Below are 23,093 nucleotides of genomic sequence, written 5' to 3'. Positions count from 1 at the left end.
TCTTCTGATTATTCCATATAATCAGACAGTGAATGTGTGCATCCCAGCTATCTAAGTAACCTTGCCAAAGAATCTCACAGTTCAGTTCTAAGGCTTTTTCCAAACTCAACAGGTACATCTTCATTAATATTGCTGTGTTTGAAGATGGCCATACTACAGGGAAAAAGTCCTACCCAAACTAATCCACGGTCCTCTCAGTTTTTGTGTAAGTAGTGTGATTCCATTTAAACTCATGGAGGAGCAGTTTCAAAGATAGGAGATGTTATATTTCTCAAAAACAGCAGTGAAGCAGAGAAGAGACCTCATTGCCCATCCCTGTGCAGACATACAACACCTTTCTGCAGTCCCCTGGCTCCAAGAACAGTATCTGATTGGAACCAGTGTTTTCTGTAGCATTCTTGCTCACAGGACTACTCAATTTTTAAACAAGCACTGTTGGACAGCACAAGTCAAACAGTTTACAGTGTACAAGTTTATTAAATCAGAGGTAATGTGGGCTACCCTGTGCTTCCTGTGGTGTTTGACCAGCTTAAGATGAATTTATAGCCTAATCTCTTTGTGACCTGAAAGGCAAATTCACCAAGCTTATGAATGGAAATAATTAATTTTAGAAGCTGAAACGTTCTCAGTTGCAATGGATGTGAAGCAATGTGGACCACTAATAAGATTTCATTCAGAGATAACATTGTTTCATAGATGGACTTGTTTGCATTTAAACACCCATTTGATTTATTCATTCTCACTTTTTGTACAAATTGCTTCCCAAATAATGCAAATGTGAGTGGTAATACTGAAGAATTATTCCATGTCTGTCTAGAAAGCAGAGAGGGTTTTAACAGTTCACAGAGTACAACTTCAGTCCCTTCGTTTTCCACATCTTGTAGTAAGATTTCCTCCCTCAGTTTCCATTTCAGATGACCATAAGCCTTTTCTTCTTCGGTGAAAACAGTGTGCTGAATGTTACTGTTAGTCAGCCTGAATGTCTCGTGATCAGTAATGCACAGAGGTTACTGACAGCAGTCTTCTCTGACTAAATTCCACGGAGACTGTGCAGAGTATTTCAGCTAACTCTGATTCTGATGCAGCTGTCGGTACTGTTGCACATCTCCTGAACTCTGATTCTAACAGTGACGTGTCCATATGCAATGAAAAGTCACTTTGTTCTTTCCTAGCCTTTAAAACAGTATTAACAGTGTCCTCCTGAGAAACTGATAAAGGTTTGGGGTCCCAAAACCAGCATGTAAGCGGGTTAATTTGAGGAGGAAGCTATGCTTTGTATAACTGGAACATTTCTGGTTCAGGATCTCTGGTTGATTGGATGTTTTCCTGCAGATGCTGAGCTTTCACTCGTACTCCAGCTTCTTGACATGAGTCCTCAGAAAGTAATACATTTTTCTCTGTTGTTTTCTAATAGCTGCTACATTACGATTTTCTCCTTGACTTCTTACTGTATACACTGTAACACTTTGTCTTTTCTTCTTTGTCTTGCTGTATTTGCATCTACGTGTGTGTAAAATACACACTACCTTTTCTGATGCCAGAGCATGTAGTAGACACCCCAGGAACTGACTCTTATTCACATTTTCCTTTCCACCTTTGTTTTTACACACCTTTTTTTCCCTTATTTCAGAGATGAGAAATCTGCATTCTGCATTTTCTTCCCTTTCACTTCCAGAAATTTTCTCAAGCTTTTTCTTCAGTACAACATGGTGGATCCCACATAGTGGGCTGCTAGGTGATGTGCTGCTGTATAAATACATTTTGTTTTTCCTAGTCACAACCTCCAGTGGTAGAAACGAGATGAAAGTAGGACTGTTCAAATCATGTTTTCTATGCCTCTCAGTACCCAGCCATTCTCTTTGTGTCATCAGGGGAGAAAGAGACACAGACCATATCACTTGGCTTCTCTTTGCCCGAGTAACGTAACCCTGTAAGGAACCAGAGAGTGATACAGATATTGGTGTGCATGTGGTGATGGGGATAAAACAAATGTATCGTTGCAGAGGGCAGCACTTGTCTAACCGAAACATCTGGCTGCATATTGCTTTGTTTCAGGGCTGGACACGATGAATAAAATTCCTGACATCTATCCTCCATAAAATAGAAGCTGGGATTCCTCGTTAGTGAGATTTTTAGAAGGTAACACAAAAATATCAAGGAAGGTGCCTTGCTTAGTATTAGAGATGTATACCAAACAAAGGGTAAATACTCTATAAACTAAACTTCTTTTAACCATTACCAGTCTGTTCTTAGTATTTTCTTTGAATTAAAATCTTGCAGCAGGAAGCTGACTTATACACCAGTAGTGGTACCTCACCCTCTGTTAATAAAAGCCTAACTATTGCCTTGAGGAAAGTAATTCTTTTTCTCACACTATTCTGAAGCAGGCCAAATCCTGGACATGTAACACGAGTACAAGTTTTGAAGCTTCTGAATCGAGGCAATCCCCAACTTCTCCAGGACAAAAGTTCACGGCATAACCTCATGCTGAAAAATCCAATGGTTGCCTCATGTTCTCTTGTAGAGAAGGATAATTATTTTATGCTTCTCTTACAGAAATCTACCTATCTATCTATCTATCTATCTATCTATCTATCTATCTATCTATCTATCTATCTATCTCATGCCTTATCTGTGCATTACTTAAAACAGTAGCTTGTCATGGAAAATCTCACAAAATTCAGGTTATAGTGATTTCTGAATAATCTGATGCACCTATAAAAACACGTAGAAACTCTACTAAATGCAGCAGATTTTCTTCATTTATTAATTGCAGTCTTCTCTAAGATAAAAGCAGGCCTCCTATTAGTGTGCTTTCTTTTCTTAACCCCCTTACCATATCAACCTCTACAACTGTTAGTGTTGCTCTGCACATCATTTTCTCACCATTCTTCCACTCTAATGCTTTACTCCGTTATTATTTCTGAAAAACAAACAAAGCAGATGCTTTTCACTAAATAAATCTTCTTTCCCTGCTTTCATCACTTCATTTTAAATGCACTCACTGTTGCAGCCATTGCTGCTTGTAGTCTCAACCAGGTGGGCACCACACTCTGAGGAACCTGTCCTTGCAATGGTGGTTTTCCTGACCATAGGAGAAAAAAAATGGAGAAAAAACAACACAGAATGAAAAGTTACCAGAGAGAATAAATATTAATTGTGTGATACTTCCACTAGAAAAAAAAAAAAAGAGCAACACAGCTCTTCTGCAATTACTTTCTAATTAACACTCAACATTTCTGAGAAGCGCGTATTTGAGGGAGAGAGCAACAGAGATCAGAGGCAGGACAGAGCACTTGGACCTACAGGGCTTCTCTCCTGAAGTTAATGTTCCTGTTCCAGTCTGATTTGTCAGGATTTTATTAAACAGCGAGTAGATAACACAAAATTGTTTAATTTATCTTTACCTCTCTTAGCGTTTGGAAGGGAAATTTCAATAGTGTGATGTTTTCTACACTTGAGGAGAAACAGATCCTTTAGATAGAACTTTCTCTTGCTTTCTCTTTCCCTATTTCTTTTAATAGTAATTAGACATCTGCTCTCTTCAGAAGAGTCATGGGCTGTTCTCCTTTCTGTCCAGTTTGTGTCCTGTGGAGGTACAACTCCTCCACAAAATCTGCTGTCTTGGATAGCTCAGATGGCTTTATTCCTAGACCTGTGGTTTCAGCTGGCTGAGTTCCCATTCATCAATATAAGCTTATCATATAGGTAATTTGGCATTTTAATATAGTCTTATAATATGTTATATAAATAAATCACAGTTATTCTAGTATTCCCTGGGGTTTTCTCTACCCCTCTAAGTATGGCACTCTGGCCTTTGCATATTTTTCTTGTTATAGATCTGCTTTATGTGGAATATATGCTAATCAGCTACATAATCAGATCCACCTGGACACCTACCTGTGCAACCTGGTCTAGGGAGCCTGCTTTGCCAGGGGGTTGGACTAGATGATCTCTAGAGGTCCCTTCCAGCCCCTAAAATTCTGTGATTCTTTCTTAATTGTCTCCCAGTAACCCTTGTACAATGTGTTTCTGGAGAAGGAAGAGCCAGATGGACCTCTGCTGACCTGTGAACTGCTTGTAGCAAAACGTGCCATTTGTTACCTGAGGAACAATGTAATAGCAGGGATTTTGAATGCTTTCCTGTTTTCCTCAGAACACAGCTGCAGACTTGTCCTGTATCAGCGTTCTGTAGAGAACTTAATCATGATTTTGAGATTTCCCAAGATAGTCTGGTTTGAAAGCTAGATCCACGGGCAGCTAACTAAGTCATCAGACTGAGTTGCTGTCTTTCTTTCTCTGAGAGGCTCTACTGCTTGTTCTGCCTAAGTAAGCTGATTTCTATAAAGAAACGCAGTTTTTGAGGTTCACCTTCCAACTATGTAAAAGAGGAGCTGTGCAGACCTGTAATTGCTGTTATGCTAAGCTTCTGTACTTTGGTATTTGGTCTTTGACCATAAAGCTTAGTAAATTGGCTCCAGCCTTCCCTAATTTTACTATGTGCAAGTGGAAAAAGCTTCTATAATGGATTAGTTTCTGAATTTTATGCTCTCTGAAGACTTTATTTTTCTTTTTTTTGCCTCTGTAAAAACAGTTATATGAGACACTGTTATTTATGTTACATAAAGCCATGTTTCTAAGATCACACCAAAGAAGAGATGTCATACTGGCTTCATAAGAGAAAGTTTGTCTTAGAGCTTCAAAACATATCTGGGGGTATTTCTCAATGGAGATACTTGTCATCTCCCAGAAATTTCCAGCAAGCATTTTCTGTCTCCAGAGCAACACTGCTACATTAGCAGAGATCACACAAAGCCTCAGTGCACCACCACAGGAGAGCTGGGCTCCTGCCTCTTCTGCCACAGCTACCAACACAGGGAGCAATTAGTGCCCCACTGCAAATTGCTCTCAGTTGCATCCAGAATGATAGCACCAGCAAGAGCTCTGCTGGCTTTTGTACACAGACAAGTGACATTTGAATAGCACTGTGTTTGATGAGCACTGGTTCTGGGTGGTGGTCCAAACACATGCACACATGGCTGCAGTCAGTTTTGTTTTTCAGTTCATTTTTTAGTGCACCGTCACGGGCCTGAGGTGAGGTTAAGGCGTCTGCTTGCCAGAGTGAGCTGGAAACAGCTGTGGGTGCTTTGGGACTGCCCAGGGAAACCTGTCCCACATTCTCTACTGGGTTCCTCTTGCCTCTTCTTGTATTGCTGATGGCACTTGATAAACACGACGTACCTTCTGCCAAAGAAGAGAAATTTGACAGTATCTTTGGCTTCTGGAACACTGGAGTGCTTTTCTAGGTTGAAATACCCATCTAATTCAGAAAGTTGTTGAGACAGTGAGAAAAGCAGTGTTCAAGGAGTACCAAGTGCTCCAAGTTCTTCCTTTCTGGCTTTCTTGAGAAGAGAAAGAAACTAAAACCTAGCTCATGGATGAAAACCACTGCCTTCATCAAAGACCAGGTATCAGCAAAGAAGATAAGGATGAGCTTCTTCACCCAAACAGATTTGGTAGGGCACTGGCACAGGTTGCCCAGAGAGGGTGGTGGATGCCCCTTGGAGACATGCAAGGTCAGGCTGCAGCATGCTCTGAGCACCTGATCGAGCTGTAGGTGTACCTGTTCCGTGCAGGGGCGTTGGACTAGATGACCTTTGGGGGTTTCTTCCAACTCAAATGATTCTATGACTTGTATGAATTTTTAAAGTTATTTAAAGCTCTATTCTATTCTAATAACTTTGTAATAATTTGTAAATATTTTTTTGCTAACTACTAATATAGGGCTGCACTGCTGATAAGACAGGAATAATTTAATTTAAATGTCTAAGGGAAGAGAGGGATGTCCTCTACAGAAACGTTTTTTAATACTGTTTTATCAAATACTCTGAATCTCTTCTCAGTGTACTCAGCTATAGGAAAATGGCACTTGGTAGGTTTCTATTTTGCAGCTGGGGTGAAACTAGACTGGCTCTTCAAAAGTTGCTTGTTGAAAGGCACTGATCAGAGCGGTTGATTTGGCAATCCGATTATGGAAAAGTGAGGAACAGAACTGCAAGGACATCATAACCAAAGAGAAATGCAGCATAGAAGCAACTGAGAGGCTTCACGTGTGTGATGGCTGATAATTACAGGGCCTACTAAGTTGTCCTATAAAGGCATAAATATATATTGTACCTCAAAAACAAGGGAGGACATAAGAGATCGACTTGTTTGCACAAATAGGAACTGTATAAAGGCATCAGTTACTTTGGCTGCCAACTGCAGTGAAGCTGCACTTTGGTAAATCACCTCTATTTCTTAAACTTTGGACAACATAAGGGTTTACTGATATTTTAAAATATTAATGGTAACTCCAGGTGTAATGTGCAATCTCTCCAAAACTGGTCTGATAGTTGCTTTTAGAAAGCCACTAGAAGTAATAGCTTAGAAAAGACATTTAGAAAGAAGTAAAACATTATAAGCTGCAAGTTGAGACATCCACGTTAATTATGCTAAATAACCACACAAACCTTATGGATAATGCATTACATACTTTTATATTCAAATAATTAGTACATGATTACCAGAAGCAATTTCTACTTGATTAAATAGCTTCAGCACTCAGAAGTGCTTTTACCTGCAAAGGAAGTAGAATGTTCCAATTAAAAGAACTCCGAGAAGGAGAAGTGAAGCCAAGAGAACTGCAAACAGGTCACCTTTTGTTTGAGACTTGATGCTGGGCAACAAAACTTCTTCACAGCGTGCTCCTGTGTAATTCTCAATACACCTGGGAAGCCAAGTTGTATATGAATGAGAGCATTATGTGTCATCTAGCATGAAAAGTCTTTTTGTTTTAAGTGGGGCAAGAGTGGGGAGAAGTTTATATTCCTTTCATAGCATACTTTCTTAGGGCATTTCCACCTGCCTTGTATTTCTGAAATAAAGGGAATTAGGCATGTTGGACATTACATTTATATTTTGATTCATACAGTTGTTCCATGAAATTGTTAAATTGTGTATTTCTCAATATGTTTATTGGATTAGCAATATATCTCACAGTTAAATTTGCCTCTTTTTTAGGTAGATTAAATTAAATCCAGCTTTTTAGTGTTAACCGAGTTATCCCACAGGATCTTATCTTGCACATAGTAATCATACTTTCTTCCTTTTGTGTAATTTGTTACAATTCTTTGTTGAAGAACTCCTTGGGAATTCATCTAAGACACCTGAAGAGCTAAGACACTTAAATTGCAAAGGTAGTTTATTTCAGTGAAATAATTTGTTCCAGAAAATAATTCGTGCTCAGTGAATGACTCTGAGAGACTTAATTGAAGGTTTCCCTCCTATGCTTATTTCACATACTGAGCTTCTGAAAACTTCTTCCAAAGAGAGGATTCACAGTACATCAGAAGCTACAGAAGAAGCAGAAAGTTTTGCACAGTGCAGAAAAACATCTTGAACACTTGTGTTTCTTTCAGACAAGGCTTGTTTGCACGTCTAGCAGTTAGCTTAGGCACTCTAGGGAACAAGGCTTCTGAAGAGCTGCAGTGAGCTAGCTTAAACTATTTGTTATGCGGAAATCAGGCTCGTCTTATGAAATGACTACAGCCTGAACAAGTGCTCTGGGACTTCCTTCTGCCTTGTTATTGAGACATTATTAGGAATGAAAGGAACACATCAAACCTCCTCCGTTTGAAGAATAGCCCCACCCAATCTGAAAATCTGGTGTTTATTGAGAAGATTCAAACAGAACTTCCTTCCTTGCAGGTAAGTGATACATCTGAGAAGAAAGAAATTCCATCCATGAGATAGCCTCCTTTGTGATAACAATGTTGTAGACAATCCTGCTGCATCTGATTGTTCTTAGCTCGTTTGCAGGGATGAAGAAATGAAGTATAGCCTTAAAATATGGATTTTCTATTTATCTTTCATTGTGTATAGAAATGAGCAGGCATTAAATGGCAGCTTGGGAGGGTAGTGGTGTCTGTATGTAAAACGAAGATAGAGAAGACTGACTTCAGTAAGGCTGAAGCTTGGCCTGCTACTTCTGGAAGATGTCTGGAAGAAGCACAACAGCAAAACCCTTAGAGCTCCCAGAACAGCCTCCTGACAGAGCAATTAGAATCAGTGCCTCCAGTAGCCTGATGTCTGTAAGCAGCAGAAACAGAAACACAACCAGAGACATAAACCGAAATGTGACCATGGTCTAGGGCTAAATGTGATGCGTTGTATGGGAAAATTGTTTGGGGTTTCTTATGGTCTATTTTAGTGGTAGTAGCAGTAGTAGTAACAACATTGTTATTAATGCTTTTAGTAGCATTAATATGATTAATAGTATTATTAATAACACTGTTATTTTTTATTGCACTGCTTATACGAGCTGGGCTAGCCATTGCCAGAGCTACTGTGAGAGATGATGACTGGGAATAAACTAAAGCAGTTAGACTGCTGTGAATGTTTCCAGGTGTGTAGGTTGAAAGAGAGCTCTGAGGACAAGACAGCAGCTTCTGTAAAGGCGTGCATATAGTGATGGCTAAGTGTAGGTCAGGAACTGAAATAGAGACATTGAAGATGCCTTACTGCTTGTCATTAGCTATGAGGAGAAGAATTAGCAAGTTCTTGTTGCATGTTGGGCACGTAGGCCAAGTTGACCAAAATGGGTTTTATGCACAAAAAGTAAGCATATCTACCAAGGAAGACAACAAAGGAAATACTGGAGGTATGTATAGATGGTGCCGCAAGGCGCTGATTATTATTTAATGAAGCTTCCAACATGTTTGTATCTCTCTGAGAATGAGCAATAACTTGTCACCCAAAGGAAATCCTGACCTCTGAGCTTACACCTGGATGACAGCTGAGCCCTCTGCCAGGCCAGGCTGTGCTGTAAACCCATGAGCTGTGGTGGCAGCAGCAATGGCTCAGATAATACAAGGACAAGCACAGGGGTATGTCAAAGAACAGCAGCAAAGGAAGTAACTGACAGAGCTGTGTTGTTTAAGGGATTGCTATAGTTCTTCAGTATTCTCAATTTTTATTTCTTCTTATGTTTGATATAAAAAAAATGTGGTGTGTGGAGGCGGTAGGCATCTAAAACTGAGATGTCTCAAGACTAAAACTGCAATAACCCATTAAATAAAGCAGGTAAACTAAACGCTGCTACCATTTAATACCATGCGACCTAATTCAAGTAATGTCAATAAGTATTCTGAAAACATGAAAGTGAAATTTGATTTGCACTCCACATGACATATTTAATTTACAGTCTGTTTCCACTCCAGCCTGGATTTACTGTAAAGCTGAGGGATTAAAGAGCATGCAGCTTCCTTGGTACGTCACAGGGTAGCACTTAAACTTGTCTGGTTGGGTGCCAACTGGAAGCTGAGCTTAGGCCTACCTTATTTTGAAAGGCCTTGTATGCTGTACTGTAGTCACAAAATCTAGAACCAAACTAATTATAAAATGGTATTTTGTTATTAAAACAAACTTGCTAAGTGGCTTAGTAATTCATATTGATTCAAAATTATGTAGGCTGAAGATAAACTATTCTTCATTTTTCTTGTTTTTAGCATTTATTGTGCAAAATTTTCTTAAGGAGTTTATTCCATCACAGAAAATGGAAAGCACATTATTTAGTGACTACGTTCTGTATGTATATTTGTGTATGTGTTTGTGCTCCTCTCTGTTTCTATTAGTGAAGGTCTCGCTTTTGCTACTTCTGGCACTGAAGTCGTAATAACCTGTGACATGGGCAACTTCAGGCTCTATCTGAGGAAAACAGGCTGAGCTCCGTAACGTATTTAGTGATCTGAGTTGCCACTGGCAGCTGCAAGGTATGATTTCAGATAAGAAATTAAAAAGGGGTTAAGGGGGAAGGAACAGCCAAGAAGGAAAAATGTCAAGCATATCTAAATCCAACAAATAGATTGCTGTCAGCATATCACCACGCTCACTTGGTATGGCTCCCAGCACCAATTTTCTGTGACTTATGGACTACTAGTTCAGTACTAAAGGTCTTCAGTACAGGTCTAAACAATTACATGAAGAACTACTAGCATTTCTTTTAATTCTTTGTATTCAAAAATAAAATCTAAGTCCTGTACAGATGACTGGAGGGTAGAAAAAATAATCCCACAGGTATCATCTCTCATTAAAGCTCTGCCACTGATCAAACAGTCACCATTTACTAAGGACAATGTGAGACTTCTCAGAATTACTTCACTCAGCTGCTGAGAGAAGGAAAGATAGGCAGACTGCTCTGATTGCTAGAGATAATGCTCCAGATATTTATTGTAAGTATAGCAGCATTTCAGGAGCCTATTCCTGAGAATCTGTAGCATAACTTAAGAATAGAAATACAGCTTGAGTAGGGCATTGTTCTCTAGCAAGTGAGAGAGAAATGCTTTGTAGAACTGAATAAAATAACAGGAATAGAGAAGGGAATATAATATTCATAGAAGCATTCTTGAATACCAATGAAAACTGTCAGATAATGCTAGGCTAGAATGATACATGAAGAACAAATAAATAGGCTCCGGTGTAAACTGAGGCTTATGGAAAAATTCTAGACTATATGTGTAAAGGGAGCTAAGTCAGTGGTCCAAAGAAAAAAATGAAGCAGGAGGAAATAAAGTTGGTCCTACTAGCTAAAGGAAGTTGCATAGATAGGATTAGGTTAAAATCACAGGGTTAGAGAACTGTTGAGATTTAGTAGACTGAGGTGGCATAAATCATCCATGGAAGCCATAATCATGCTCTGCTTAAAGATAAACATGGGGAAAAGAAAAAAAAAGGAATGCAATGGCAGTTGCAAACAGGTCATTGAGAGTGTAGCAACTTTCTCCTAAATAGAGGACAGAACCAGATCTTTAAGGCAGCCCTAAGTCTTCAAGAGGAAAAGAGCCACGAGGCCTAGGATTTTAAGGAGAAACATTATTGCAAAGGGAAAAATATCTGCACTAAAGAAAAGCAGGTACAAAACTTAAACATTCTCGATGCTAAATGTATTAATTCTTCCTGGATGCAAGTTTTAGAAACGTTTCACTTGTCTTGGCAAATTGATAGCATCTGCTTGGCAGTGTGCAATGGAGCACGGTCAGTGGCTGCAAGCAAGACAGAAAAGTAGCCTCTAACAAGCATGTGGTTTAGGAACAAAATCTAGACTTATGGGTATCTAAATAACGTCTTTTAGAAGTAGTCAGGTTTAATAGACACAACTTCAAAAGTTAGTAACAGCTCTAGGATGACCTTGTTTATAATGGACACCTAAAAACAGAACAAAAGTTAAGTGTGACATATTTAGAGTTGTTAAATATGGCAGGTGCTTGAATGAACGAGTACAAAAGACATAGAAGCCTGCTTCTGGGCTATACACAACATGAGGAGGTTATAACAATTACTTGTGGTCACCTGGCTGGGTGTTGCTGTTGCACAACGACACTTGTCTGTTGGCTCTAAATGGTCCTGTAGCATTCCAAAGTTGATTTTTTTTAAATGGGAAGAAAAAAAAAATCTTCTCTAAGAAACGAAAATTTGTAATGCAATCAGATTTGAAAGATGGCAGCCTTCTGATGTTTGAGAACAGTTGAGTCTAGACACTCCTCTTTCAGAGAGCATCCAGGCTTCTGCCTTCCTTGATGCCAACACACACCCACGTACACACCTGCACCTCTCGTCAGATCAGATGAGCAGCTCTTATATATGAACTTAATATAGCAGCTGTGCTGGAGACAAAACACTGACATAATACTTTAATCAGAACTGCCCACAGCAGCATCAATAAAAGGGTGGAGGGAAATAGATTGCACTGAATTAGATGACAGGACATGACTAGCAGGTCTAGAATTACAGTTAGAGATCGGATCAGAAAGCATCAATAAAAAAATAAAACAGCAGCTTTCCAATAACACAAAGCATTACTGCAGTCTCATTTGCAGACACATGGCCTGCCTGATTTAGGTGAGAAGGCAGGATTTCCTTCTCTTCCAGACTCTAAGGTGGGTAGCACAAGCAATATCTGACAGATTAAACATTGGAAGTAAGATTTGATTCAGATGTACTCACAGGCTTCCCATTGCTTATTATTGTATGAGTGTTGATTTTAGTTTTCCTTTAGTCTTCTTTTAGTGAGGAAAAAACTGCATGTTACTTCATAGAAAAATTACTTGCATGTACAAAAAGCTCTAAGTAGTTAAAGACATCTGAAAAATAAGCTGTGTCCAATGTAATTGAGACTGTGTAGCTGACAGCTTCAAAATTACTGTAATCTTTGGTCTGTAGAACTCTAATTAATTCATACACTATAAGGGCATCTAGTAAATATGAAAAAGACATCAAAGCCTAAGTCAATAAGCAATGGCAAAGTTACCTGGAAGTTTTTAAATGGCTTTAAAAAAAAATTCTGTATCCACAGGGTTTTCCAAACTGCTAATTTGAATCTGCATTTGTATCCATAGAGAGTAAAATAAATCTCATGCTACTACTGGAAATAAGTGGAAAGAATGGATTATTTTCCCTTAGCATGCCATATGTGATGTGCTTTGCCATAATATCTGGTCTTATCACCAATATGTCTCAAGCTCATGAGATAACGTAGTAATTTCTATTTTATGTCCCATTAAAAATGAAGTGTAATAATTAACTTTTTGGTTATATGTTTGGTGTGTATTCTAACTTCTGTTTGTAGCTTTCAAGCAAAAAGCAAAATTGGAAAATACTGACTGGACACTTTTTTCAAAACAGTTGTTTTCAGAAGAGGTTAGGGTATGCAGAAGCGTGGTTTTGAAAGCAGGGAAAGAAGCAAAGCCCAGTAGTCTTCAGGAAGGTGTAAATTCTGAAGATTGGTGGCACAGCAAGTATATCACATGTGGGGACATTCGACAGTGAATGAAGGTCCCACTTAAGAAGGAACCAGACAAGGATAAGGTGTACAGAAATATCCTGATGGCTTGTAAAGTCACACATCCTAAAGCATGCATTAACTGTGTGTTCTGCTCTGAAAATGTTGAGTGTAAAGGGGGTGGGGTGGGGGGAATAAACAAACAAACAAAGAAACCACCAAACAGCAACCTGTATCTTCTCTGAAATGAGAAAGAAGGTTCTCAGGGATGTCCTGTATAAGACAACACAGAAACAGCAGAACTTCACCTCATAATGAAATCTTAATTCTGCAGTGCTTTAATTAATGATGATGGGCCAGCTGCACATCAGGTGCTGAGGCAAACATCTTTCAGCCCAGCATTTTGTGATACACCTGAGGCAGCTGCTTTCGCAGCCTTCTCTGTTCTGCTGTGTGTTTGTTTATTTAGTACAGCTGAGCATTCCCAGGTTTGAAGCTCATCTTGCATATAGTGACAGATGTGCCTTTTGATGCTGAGGTCATTAACTCAGTGTTAGAAAAGGAACAAAGGAAGATGGCAGCTGAGCAACCTCATGTTTTAACATAATCAGCTGTATTTAAAATCTGCGATGTGCTGTGGGAGGAAAAGAAGGTCAACTACTGTTTTATTTATATGACGTCTCTACAATGTATATGTATCTAATTCTGAATGGATATTTCAGGATAAAGAACTGAAATATCCAAAAGTAAACAGTGTCTCTTAATTTGCTATGATGCAAGGAAATGTCTTTCTAAAGAACGATGCATTTTTCCCATTTATGTTGTCAAATTACTTCCAGTGACATCACATCAGGTAAGCTGGACTATGTTTAGCTCAATGCATTTGTTTAGATGAATAACTTGCCAAGGCAAATGTGTTTTAAGGTATTTTGACAGTTTGCTGGTCCGTTCTTATTCCATTTGGCTCTTTTAATCAACACTGTGCTAACGATGAAGCAGCTTTTGAGTCTAGAAATCTGCTTCAGTTTTTGTGTCGGTGGGAGTGATCAACTGAGAACACCTGGAACTGTCAGTGGGGTCTGCAAGAAATCTGTAGCAGAGAAACTTGGAGCAACTGTGTGATGCTGTGATTCTGTGATGCTGACAGTCCTGAAATTCCGGAGTGCAGAATATTTTTCTGAATTCTGCTGAATAGCGATGCGTTTTTTTCTGTCGTTTCTATTCACATCACTGCTGATTACTAAGATATCTGTGTGTAAACAAAACCTTTCTCATCTATAATTAGCTTTCTCTGACTGATTAAGGGGCATGCTTAGAATGAGGACATGCTTAAATAGAATGCTTCTATTTAAACCCTTATAACTTCATAATCAACCATTAGGTACAGAGGAAAAATACTTGATAATTTAAATGCAATAAGATTGCCTGAGTGTAACAGAAATGTTCTTAAGATGGTACTTTTCTGCTTCAGCAGATTACAAAATCTTCCAGCACGTGAATAACAAATGACTTCATTTGGAGCTTTTTTAAAGTGGAAGTTATCTATGCTGACTAGCTTGTGCTCCTGAAGAATGAGTTCTGAATATTTGTTACTCATTATCTACAGTTACTTCATCAAATATGCCTCCCCTATTTCGCAGTCCACCAACAGTCGAGACTGAGTGCTTTGAAACCATATAACTAATGCTGTTCAGACTACTTTTTTTCCACATAAGTATTTAAATATCAATAATAAGGAACTCCTTCTAGAAAAAAACACACATCAATCAAGGTACAGGAAATGCATGTTTTACTTTGTGTGTGCATGTAGCATGTGTTTTACACCACAGAAGTCTGTGAGGTTTATCAGCTATAATTACATCACTCTCGAGCTTTATCCTTGTTCTGGATTGGATTCATTGTATGACACTGGACAATACAATGGCAGTGATATGCTGTGCTTGTTTTTTAGTTAGCATTTACTACAAAATTACCTTTTCTCTCCTCATCTACTAGGTGAGCTTGCATGCCTGAGCTTGTTTGTTTAGATTGAACTGTCCCCCACAAAACAGAAGTTCTTGAATTAGGCACATTGGAAAACATTTTGTTTCCTTCTTCTGTTTCACCCAATTACTGTTACTTATAACTCAAGACTGAAGAGGGAGCAGAAGCTGCCACAGGGAGGAAAGAGGTGGCATCCACAACTATAGGCAGTAGGTGTCTGAATGTCTATTATTATGTTATGTAAACCCATAAAATTAACCATAATTTATCTCAATGAACAATAATTCAGAATTAGTAAATGCAGAACCGTGAAAATTAAATTTTAATGCAGCATCATTTTATGTATTGGTGAAAAAGAAAATAAAAGGATAGGTCTGTATTTACACAGGGAATCCAAAAGCAGGACTGCAGTCAACGAATGCAAAAGCAGCAGATGGACTCTGAAGGGAAGAATGGCCCAGTAAACTAACAGATATCTATATTTACTTTATTTTACATTTGCCTAGATGCTTCTTCACCAAGTGGTCTTTGGCTGTCACTGCAAATCTGCCTTTTGAGCATCTCCTTGTGATTCAGAGAACATGGTAAGTCTTGGCTTATATTCATGGGTTTTTTTTTGTTTTTGTTTTTGCCTTAAAAAATAATATTCTTTTATGTGCCTCTCATTTTCCTTCATGTCAGGCCATTTTTGCACGATCAGAATTTTTGCAGTATAATTAACCTGGAAGAAAAACTGGGAAGGTACTTTGCCACTCCAAATACCTTGACTTACACTTTATTCTCCATTCAGCAAAGGGTATTTTGTTCCTTTCTGTATTGTAATGAGGGGAGGAAACGTGGCTGTAAATATAGAAGTCATCCTGAATGCATACATAACTGAGTGCTGTTGCATCCATCAAACAAGTACACCCCAGGTATATTCATTTGGTTTTCCTCACTGTCATCTCTGTGGGCTTGGTAAGTTATGTGAGTGTGAACTACTCAGTTTCAGACAGCCATAAGTAACAGTTATTTTCTTTCATTCAGTGGTTTAACAGTGCATTCTTAAAACAGCAAAATGGAGAAACAGTTTTGAGACAGCTACTGTCCAGTATTTAAACACACAAATTTTAGTTTCACTGACCTGCAGAATGGACTGGGTACAGTAGGAATCATATAGCAAATGCCTCCATTTAGACAAAAAGATCCGTAACTGGTGCCACAGAGTTCTTCATGATCTTAAAAATAAGACCAAAATAAAGAGTGAAAATCTGAGATTTCTGTATTTTCATCAATAATTATACTTAAAAAAAAAATATATATATATATATATATATATATATATAAAATACACATGTGTGTGTGTTTCAGGGACGAGTTGTGGTGCAGCTTCATTTTAAGAAAAACAAACCAGGACAAAAAAAAACACACTAAGAACAAATATAGACTCAGTCTTGCCTCTCAGGCCAGCAGTGTAGAGCACCATTTATCTTGCAGAATTGTTTTATGTAACTGTGACTATATGCAAATAAGTTGCAAATCTGTGACCGTTATGAATAAATGCAGGAACTTTCTTGTGCATGGAGAGGAGCTTTTGATTCTCCATTGCCTTTCCTGACCATCACCCATACACAATAAATACACATGACATGGAGACCAGTTTGTCCTGCTCTAATGGCATAAACCATTTTGAGCTTAACTAGCTTCTGTGAGAGAAAGAGCGTCAGTACAGATAATCCCACACTTCCAGCTGTGGTTCAGCTGCATTGGGTACTGAATTATAGCAGCTGGACACCACCAGTTTTAACAACTAATTGAGCACCTAGCAAATGAAACTACAGTATCTTGATCAAAAGAAAAATAGAACAGTCTTCTGACATCGCAAGCCTGAGAAGTGTGTTACCTCACAATTTAGGTGTTGTTTTTGCTGCTGTTTCACCCAGAAGTTGTAAAAATCAGAATTTGCTGTCTCACTGCTTATGTACAGAAGACATGCTCTGTACACAATATGGCATTGTTTACAAAGAATCAAAACTTTCATTTGTTTTTCAGGAAACAAGTAGAGTTGTGGTTCCCCTTTGTTCCTGCAGGCAAAAGTGAGAAAGTGTGGCCACAGGCATTCTGCCTAAGAGGGAGTATATAAAACTTTGTGTATGGAATAAATCTGGCTTTTCTAGGAGTACTGGAAAATGTTAGCCACTCCTTATGCTGCACAGCAACCACACTATGCACCCTGGCATGCATGGGACCATCTTTAGTAATTCCACTCTCCCCATCTTTTCTTATATTTTCCATTTTAGCAGTGTCACCTGGTCATGGGAGTGTGAATGAAGTCCATATATCATTTTAAGACCAAGGCAGTTATAGCACAGAGATCAACAGGGTTGAAGTTTCATGTTCATGCTATCCAAGTGCTACCATCCAAATGGTAACTGGACCTTTTGGCACGTGTGCAGATAAATTAGGGACCTGGAGGGGAGACGTAAGCCTGGAAAGATTGTTTGTGTTTGACCTTATTGCACTGGTTCAGGATGTGATATAACAGAAACGTGTGCTCCACCTCAAGTCATTAGAAGGGAAATGGAAATTTATTTTAACTCTGAGGCTTTCTGTGCTCGTCTATTGGCAGATAATTTGCTGCAAGTTCACCATGGAAAGACATTTAGAGTTATTTTGCATGGGTAACTGTCTGACTGCAAAATGGCAACAGCAAACTTGAACTACAAATTGTTTAATTTCAGTCTACTCAAACATAACAGTGAAACTTCTGTGGCAGTGTAATTGAATTGAAGGCCACACTCTTCCTAAAATGAAAAGAGAGAACATTGAACACGTGAGCACTGTATCAAAATACAAGCACGAAGTGAGGAAAACCAAAACTCCCAGCCTAGGCCTGGTCTCAGCTCCATTTAGTGTCTGAGGGAGTCAAGTGTTGAGATTGTACCAGTTGGAAATGTGAGACAAGGTAGGCCCCACAGAAAAAGGATTTCAGATAGCTCAGGAAAAGCCTTCAAAGAAATTCTTGTGAGAATTAATGGGAACATATTAACTGCCTTATAATCCTGCTTCACAGTTGTATGCTTTTTCTTTATGCAGAAATAGGCCTGTCTGACTGTCTCATACTGGCGTAGCAGTGGAGCACTGAAATAAACTAGATGCCTCGGTCATTCAGAACTCAGAATATTTAGGAAAAAGATCCTCTCACTGTTACAGTGTGATCCATGTATTGAGGATCCAACTGGACATTTTTGTTCTGGAAAAACACCTCAGGTACTCTGTCATAAAAAGCGAGTGAGAGAGAACAAGAAGTGCCTAGGAGGCCTTCAAAACCTTTTCGATTGCAATTACAGACAATTTCTCTACAGGCTGTTTCTTTCTAGAGCTATGCTTCATTCTAATGCTAAGGGGAAAACTGTAACCTTAATTCTACCAAACATCTACATCCATGTAGGTCAGGTGCCCCATTTTACAAGTAAGTGTGCTTTTCATTAATACCATATTACATATGAATCCTTTGCTACTACTTAAGTACTCAAGTAAAACAGTATTAAGTAGACCACACAATTATGAAGGAGAAGAAAAGAAAATTCAGGATACTCCAACAGTAAATAAATAAATAAATATTGGTTTCTACAAGTAGAGGATTTTGCTACTATTCAAAAATGTGTATTATTGTTTTCGGTACCCACTGCACCAAAATACTGTAGTTTGGGTCAAATTTGATAGCTATAGCTCTGTATTTGTAGGCAGGACTGCATGAAAGTAACAGTTTAACCCTTTGAACTTATAGTCAATGATGCAGAAGAATATAACAGAAAATCAGAGGAGGTTCACTGCAAGGAAAAACTCAATTACAATAACAATGGGGGAATATGTTACAATTTGTCGTGTGAAAATGCTAATTGCACATTTTGAAAGTCAAATGCATGTTACATTCAGACTAGTATTATCAAGATAGAGAAGTTTAACAAGTCAAGTGGTGATGAGAAGTTAAATCTTTTGCATTTTTAATTGCCCAATTAATATGATTGCAGAAATGCTATCAACATATGTTCTACATAGTGTTTATCTGCATTCTGATATATCCTTCTATGTGAGAGATTAAAGAAAAGTAAGACACAAAAGTTATTTTTTTTTTTTAATGTCTGTATTTGCTGAAAGGGGGGATGGAAAAGAATGAAACAAGATTGTTCCTTACAAAGCTGGACTGATTATTTAAAACTGGCAGATGTAACAGCAGCCTCTAAATACACTGATGCACAATTTCTCTTTTCAAGGACATTCATGAACACTTGTCACTAAACTATCTTGCCTACTCCTTTTTTTTTTTTTAAATTAACTTGACCATCCTATCGATTAAAAAGAAAAGCAAATGAAGGCTCAACACCACCTTAACCCTCAGAGAACCAAATTAGCCTTGATAATCCACATGCTGACTCAAGTATAGTGCCTGGCCTATGGACCACCCAGGCCTGAAGTCTGCTAAAGCAAAAGGGGGAATGGTGGGCAATGTTGACCAAGAATTGCTATAGCAATTTTCCTCACTTGTAAGTGAGGACTGTATGCTGACTGTATGCTTATTGATCACAACCCATTAAATACTAGGCCTGAACAAAGCAAACTTTGAGCATTTGTTCTATTGACATGTTGTAAGTGAGGACATTCCCATGCAGCAGTTATGATGATCCCAAAGGCAGCTGTAAAAATCAATGCAAATTTAATGAATTCTAATTAAATATATATGCAAGTAAGGAGCTGGAAGGAATTACCTGTTCGCATATTATTCCAACAATTCTAATTCTTGGGCAGAAGCTATTCTTCTAAAACGGCACCTGAAGAGAAACGTGTAAATGTAGCATGTCATTATTCATCCCAGTGACCTTTTCCCCTGAGGAAGCAGCTATTGGAATGCATCTTGCAGTGTTGCTGCTACGACATTTGTTGTACTTTGACAGCAATATTACATGTAAATTCCATTAACTCAAACTTAATGGCAAGCATTCAAGCATACTGTTAACTTCTAAGGGCAAGGCTACAGAGTGAAAACAAATTCACACCAAAGCATGCTTAAATACCTAAAAGTATTGGGTTTGGAAGTGTGGACAATCATTTATAAAGTACGGAATAGAAGTTGTCAGTCTGCACCGAAGCCAATCTTCACATTGCTAAAAAGCAACTTATTCTGCCAATACAAGCATCTACTGTTGTTACATTGTTTTCTTTGAAGGCATACTCAAGGTTTACCATACCAAGTTACTAAACAAGCCTCGTGTGGAAGTTCTTATTTTTCAATGTTTTCTTTTTTTCTTTTTCTTTTTTTCTTTTTTTTTCCTCCTAATTATGTGTTAAAGTGAAAATAAAATAATCAGACGAATAGTCTTGTATTGGAAGAAATGCTAAGAGGCACCTAGCAGTAAAATAATCCTTATTTCTCTTTCACATTTAAAGATGTAGTATTTATTCTCCTTGAACCTGAAAGTTCAATTAAATGATTTATTCCCACTAAATGATTAAGTGCAATAAAATCCCAACTTTACCAGAAGTAACTTCAGTTTCTAGTGCTACAAAGGAAACTTTCTGTAGAAGTCCATCTCAAAATATGTGTTTTCTGTACTTACAACATAAGCACACAAATCTGTGCATCACCTGAACAATCCAAGGTGATGTACATTTAGAAAATGTACAACATAGAATACATTTCTATTTTGTGTTTAAGCTTTAATAAAGTATTGTAGCTTCAGGTGTAAGATCACTTTTAAGAGAGATGCTGCTGACAGTATTCACAGTTGTGGTGTGGTGCTTTGTTGTTTGTTTAAGACTTTAAAGTAAATCATTAGGTAGTCATGCATTTATAGGTAAATGTTTTTCTCTTCATTGCTTGTTTCAGTCTTACCAGAGTTGAAGTATCAGAGTCCTAACCAGAGCAAACCAGGCTTTCCACCTCATTAGAAAAATACATCTATTGGTATACAAGGTAAACAAATTGTTATAGCAGAAGTTGTTGCTAAACTTGATTCTAACTTGTTTACATCTGTACCATGAGCTAGTATGTGCAGTGTAAGGGATCATTTGTTCACCTACTTTACAGCTTCCAAACTCAAAGTCTTCTTTTGAGACACAACTATATCTTATGCACACAGAAACTAGGAATGTAAGTCTGTGCATGTTTAAAAGTTTATCTTGCATGCACCTTGGGAGCTTTTTGAAAGATTACTTTGTACTAAATTAGAGTATTTTATTCTGAAGTTTAAAATATAGTCTGTTCTGCTTTGCATCAGTTTAAATCATGGAAAATAATTCAGGTCAGTTCTAGCTTTGTTATCTAAACTGGTATTAACAATGATAGTAACAATGTATTGCTTGAAAGATTACTGTTTATACATTAAAGTTAGGTCACCAATCCCACAGAGATAAATATGGATACTGTTCTAGCATCTTCAATTACCTCAAAGTCCTGTTCATCTTTATCTTCATAGTCTGATTCTGTTACTAAGGGCTACAGTTTAGGAAAGGATTTAAATTGTGTTTAGAGTTAACAACATCCTGGTCCCTGTAAATCACTAAGTTAAAGCATGTCTACATACTTTGCTGAACTGTGCCTGTGAAGGAGTAACTCAGCAAACGTAATCCCTGCTGAGTGCTGCAGAAATGACAGAAATACCAGGTTACTATCCTACTGCAGAGAAATCACAGACTAAAGTGAAGCACGTGGGGAAAAAAAAAAGATGTACTTCTGTGCTTCTTGGGCAATGAGACACTGGGGGAAAGGACTACAGTTTTTTTTTCTTGTTGGGAACTGCTACTGGATTTCTGGGCAGACTGAGGACTCAGACACAAAATTGTAGTAGGTTCAGGGCTGGCAAAAATATGTGCTAATAAATGGCTGTACTGGAGGCTGGGAAAAGCCTTTGGAAGTCATTGGATTTGTCTTTAAACGAACCTGTGCGCTTTGCTTCCCATACACTGAGAACAGTGAGCTGTAATTATCACTTACTTTTGTGTACTTTTAATGGTTAACTATTCTAAATATTCATGGGTTGTGGTATCCCCAGCAGATGGTAGCTGGAAATCTTGAGCATAGAGAGATTAAAAAAAAAAAAAACATCACTCTGAACAAGGATCTGGTTTGTGCTCTATGGTTCTTTGTTATCCAGGCATTCTTAAATTTAATTTCTAGTGAAGCTCTCCCTCAAAATTAAGATTATTTTAGTCAAATGACCATTTCACACATACGCCATCCCTTCATTTATATTAAGGTGTATCTTGCTGAGTAGGATTTTACTGCATTATGTATTCTTTTTAAGGGGAAAAAAAAAAAAAAAAAAAAAAAGTAAAATATCACTCAGTCCAAGCTGAAATACTTGAGTACTGGAAAGAAAAAAGGGGGAAATGTTGGGAATTGTGTCAATCTGCTAGTAGGCTCCTGGCTTACATTCTAAGATGTGTCCTTGATATCTGCCAAGTCAGTGAGTAACCCACAGCTCTTATTTCCTCCAAGAGCTACCTCCAAGTCTCGCTAAAAGGAGTTTATCTTCTTATTTAGGTGGCAACTTCTAGTTACCCTTATTACACGAGGGCCGTAACTGATGTCAGCACAGCGATCAGAAGAAAACCCAGCCGCCTGCAGCAAACGAGGATCTCAGCAAGGAAACGTGACAGCACGTTTGCAGCCGAGCTTATCGTCCAAAACCTCCTCGCGAGGACACAAAGGAGCCGTAAGAACCTGAAGCGGAGGTAAGGCAGCTCTGTGGGACGCCTGCCGCGGTGGTTGCCCGCAGCTCGCTATGTGTAACGCCGAGCTGCCGGCCCTGCGCGCAGCCCCGCTTACCCGCACGGCCGTGCTGCCCCTCACACACACGCAGGGCGATCTGCTGAATCGACGCCGCCGCTAATCTGCATCGTGTAATCCCGCGGCTGCTCTCTGTACGCGGTTATGTAATGCCGCTGTCTATAAAAACGGAACAAAACAAAACCACAGGCGGAACGTTAACAGCCAAGTATTCCAAGCCCCGGCGCGGCGGCCCCCCTGACAGAGCCGAGCCGAGCCGAGCCCGGCCCGGCCCAACCCCGCCGCCCCGGCCCGGCGGCCCCTCGGCCCGGCGGCAGCGCAGCCTGCCTCCCCGCCGGCCTCACCTGCCCGCGGACAGCGACCGCGCGGCGCCTCCCGCCCTGCGGGGACCCAGTGGAGGGGGCGGGGCCGCCGCCCCTGGGGGGAGGGCGCCGCCGCCGCCCCGCCCCGCGCTCTCGCGCCTCACCTTCCCCGGGCCGTAGTACTACGGCGCCCGCCGTCCGCCGTCGCCCATTGGTTCGGCGG

General features: G+C 39.1%; 2 protein-coding genes across 8 annotated transcripts in view; one reads left to right on the top strand and one right to left on the bottom strand.

Annotated features, from left to right (window-relative positions):
- Window positions 1–702: 702 nt before the first annotated feature.
- On the bottom strand, window positions 703–23,090 carry NRG4 (neuregulin 4). 7 transcript variants are annotated; one of them, XR_014885894.1, is made up of 8 exons: window positions 22,913–23,051; window positions 22,608–22,727; window positions 19,549–19,611; window positions 15,924–16,017; window positions 6,620–6,769; window positions 3,006–3,085; window positions 2,837–2,923; window positions 703–1,928 (listed from the first exon to the last, which is right to left on the bottom strand). XR_014885894.1 is itself a non-coding variant. In XM_085233966.1 (7 exons), the coding sequence occupies exons 3-7, from the start codon at window positions 19,556–19,558 to the stop codon at window positions 1,840–1,842; spliced, it is 423 nt and encodes a 140-aa protein (XP_085090092.1). In that variant the 5' UTR covers window positions 19,559–19,611; window positions 22,608–22,727; window positions 23,035–23,090; the 3' UTR covers window positions 703–1,839. The 7 variants fall into 7 exon arrangements, 5 of the variants coding, with proteins under 5 accessions (XP_085090092.1, XP_085090091.1, XP_085090093.1 ...); XR_014885893.1 differs by having other exon boundaries at window positions 1,878–1,928; window positions 2,837–2,946; XM_085233966.1 differs by lacking the exon at window positions 2,837–2,923 and having other exon boundaries at window positions 23,035–23,090.
- The window catches only part of TMEM266 (transmembrane protein 266), a 77,934-nt gene continuing 77,216 nt past the window's right edge, over window positions 22,376–23,093 (top strand). Inside the window, exon 1 of the mRNA XM_085233958.1 lies at window positions 22,376–22,513. The gene's annotated coding sequence lies outside the window, so the exon portion shown is untranslated. The remainder of the gene's footprint in view (window positions 22,514–23,093) is intronic.

This window comes from Meleagris gallopavo, chromosome 12 (assembly GCF_905368555.1).
Source record: "Meleagris gallopavo chromosome 12, MGAL_WU_HG_1.1, whole genome shotgun sequence".
Taxonomy (NCBI): Eukaryota; Metazoa; Chordata; class Aves; order Galliformes; family Phasianidae; genus Meleagris; species Meleagris gallopavo.
Note: the sequence above shows the minus strand (reverse complement) of the source record. Positions and strands in the feature narration are given on the sequence as shown.

What these genes read in the sequence shown, in the direction of transcription:
- NRG4 (XM_085233966.1), bottom strand. An exon ending in GTACCCAGTCCATTCTGCAG is followed by an intron (nt 6,770 to 15,923) that starts GTCAGTGAAACT and finishes TTGGCTTCCCAG; the next exon opens with GTGTATTGAGAATTACACAG. An exon ending in AAGCAGCAATGGCTGCAACA is followed by an intron (nt 1,929 to 3,005) that starts GTGAGTGCATTT and finishes GGTTCCTTACAG; the next exon opens with GGTTACGTTACTCGGGCAAA.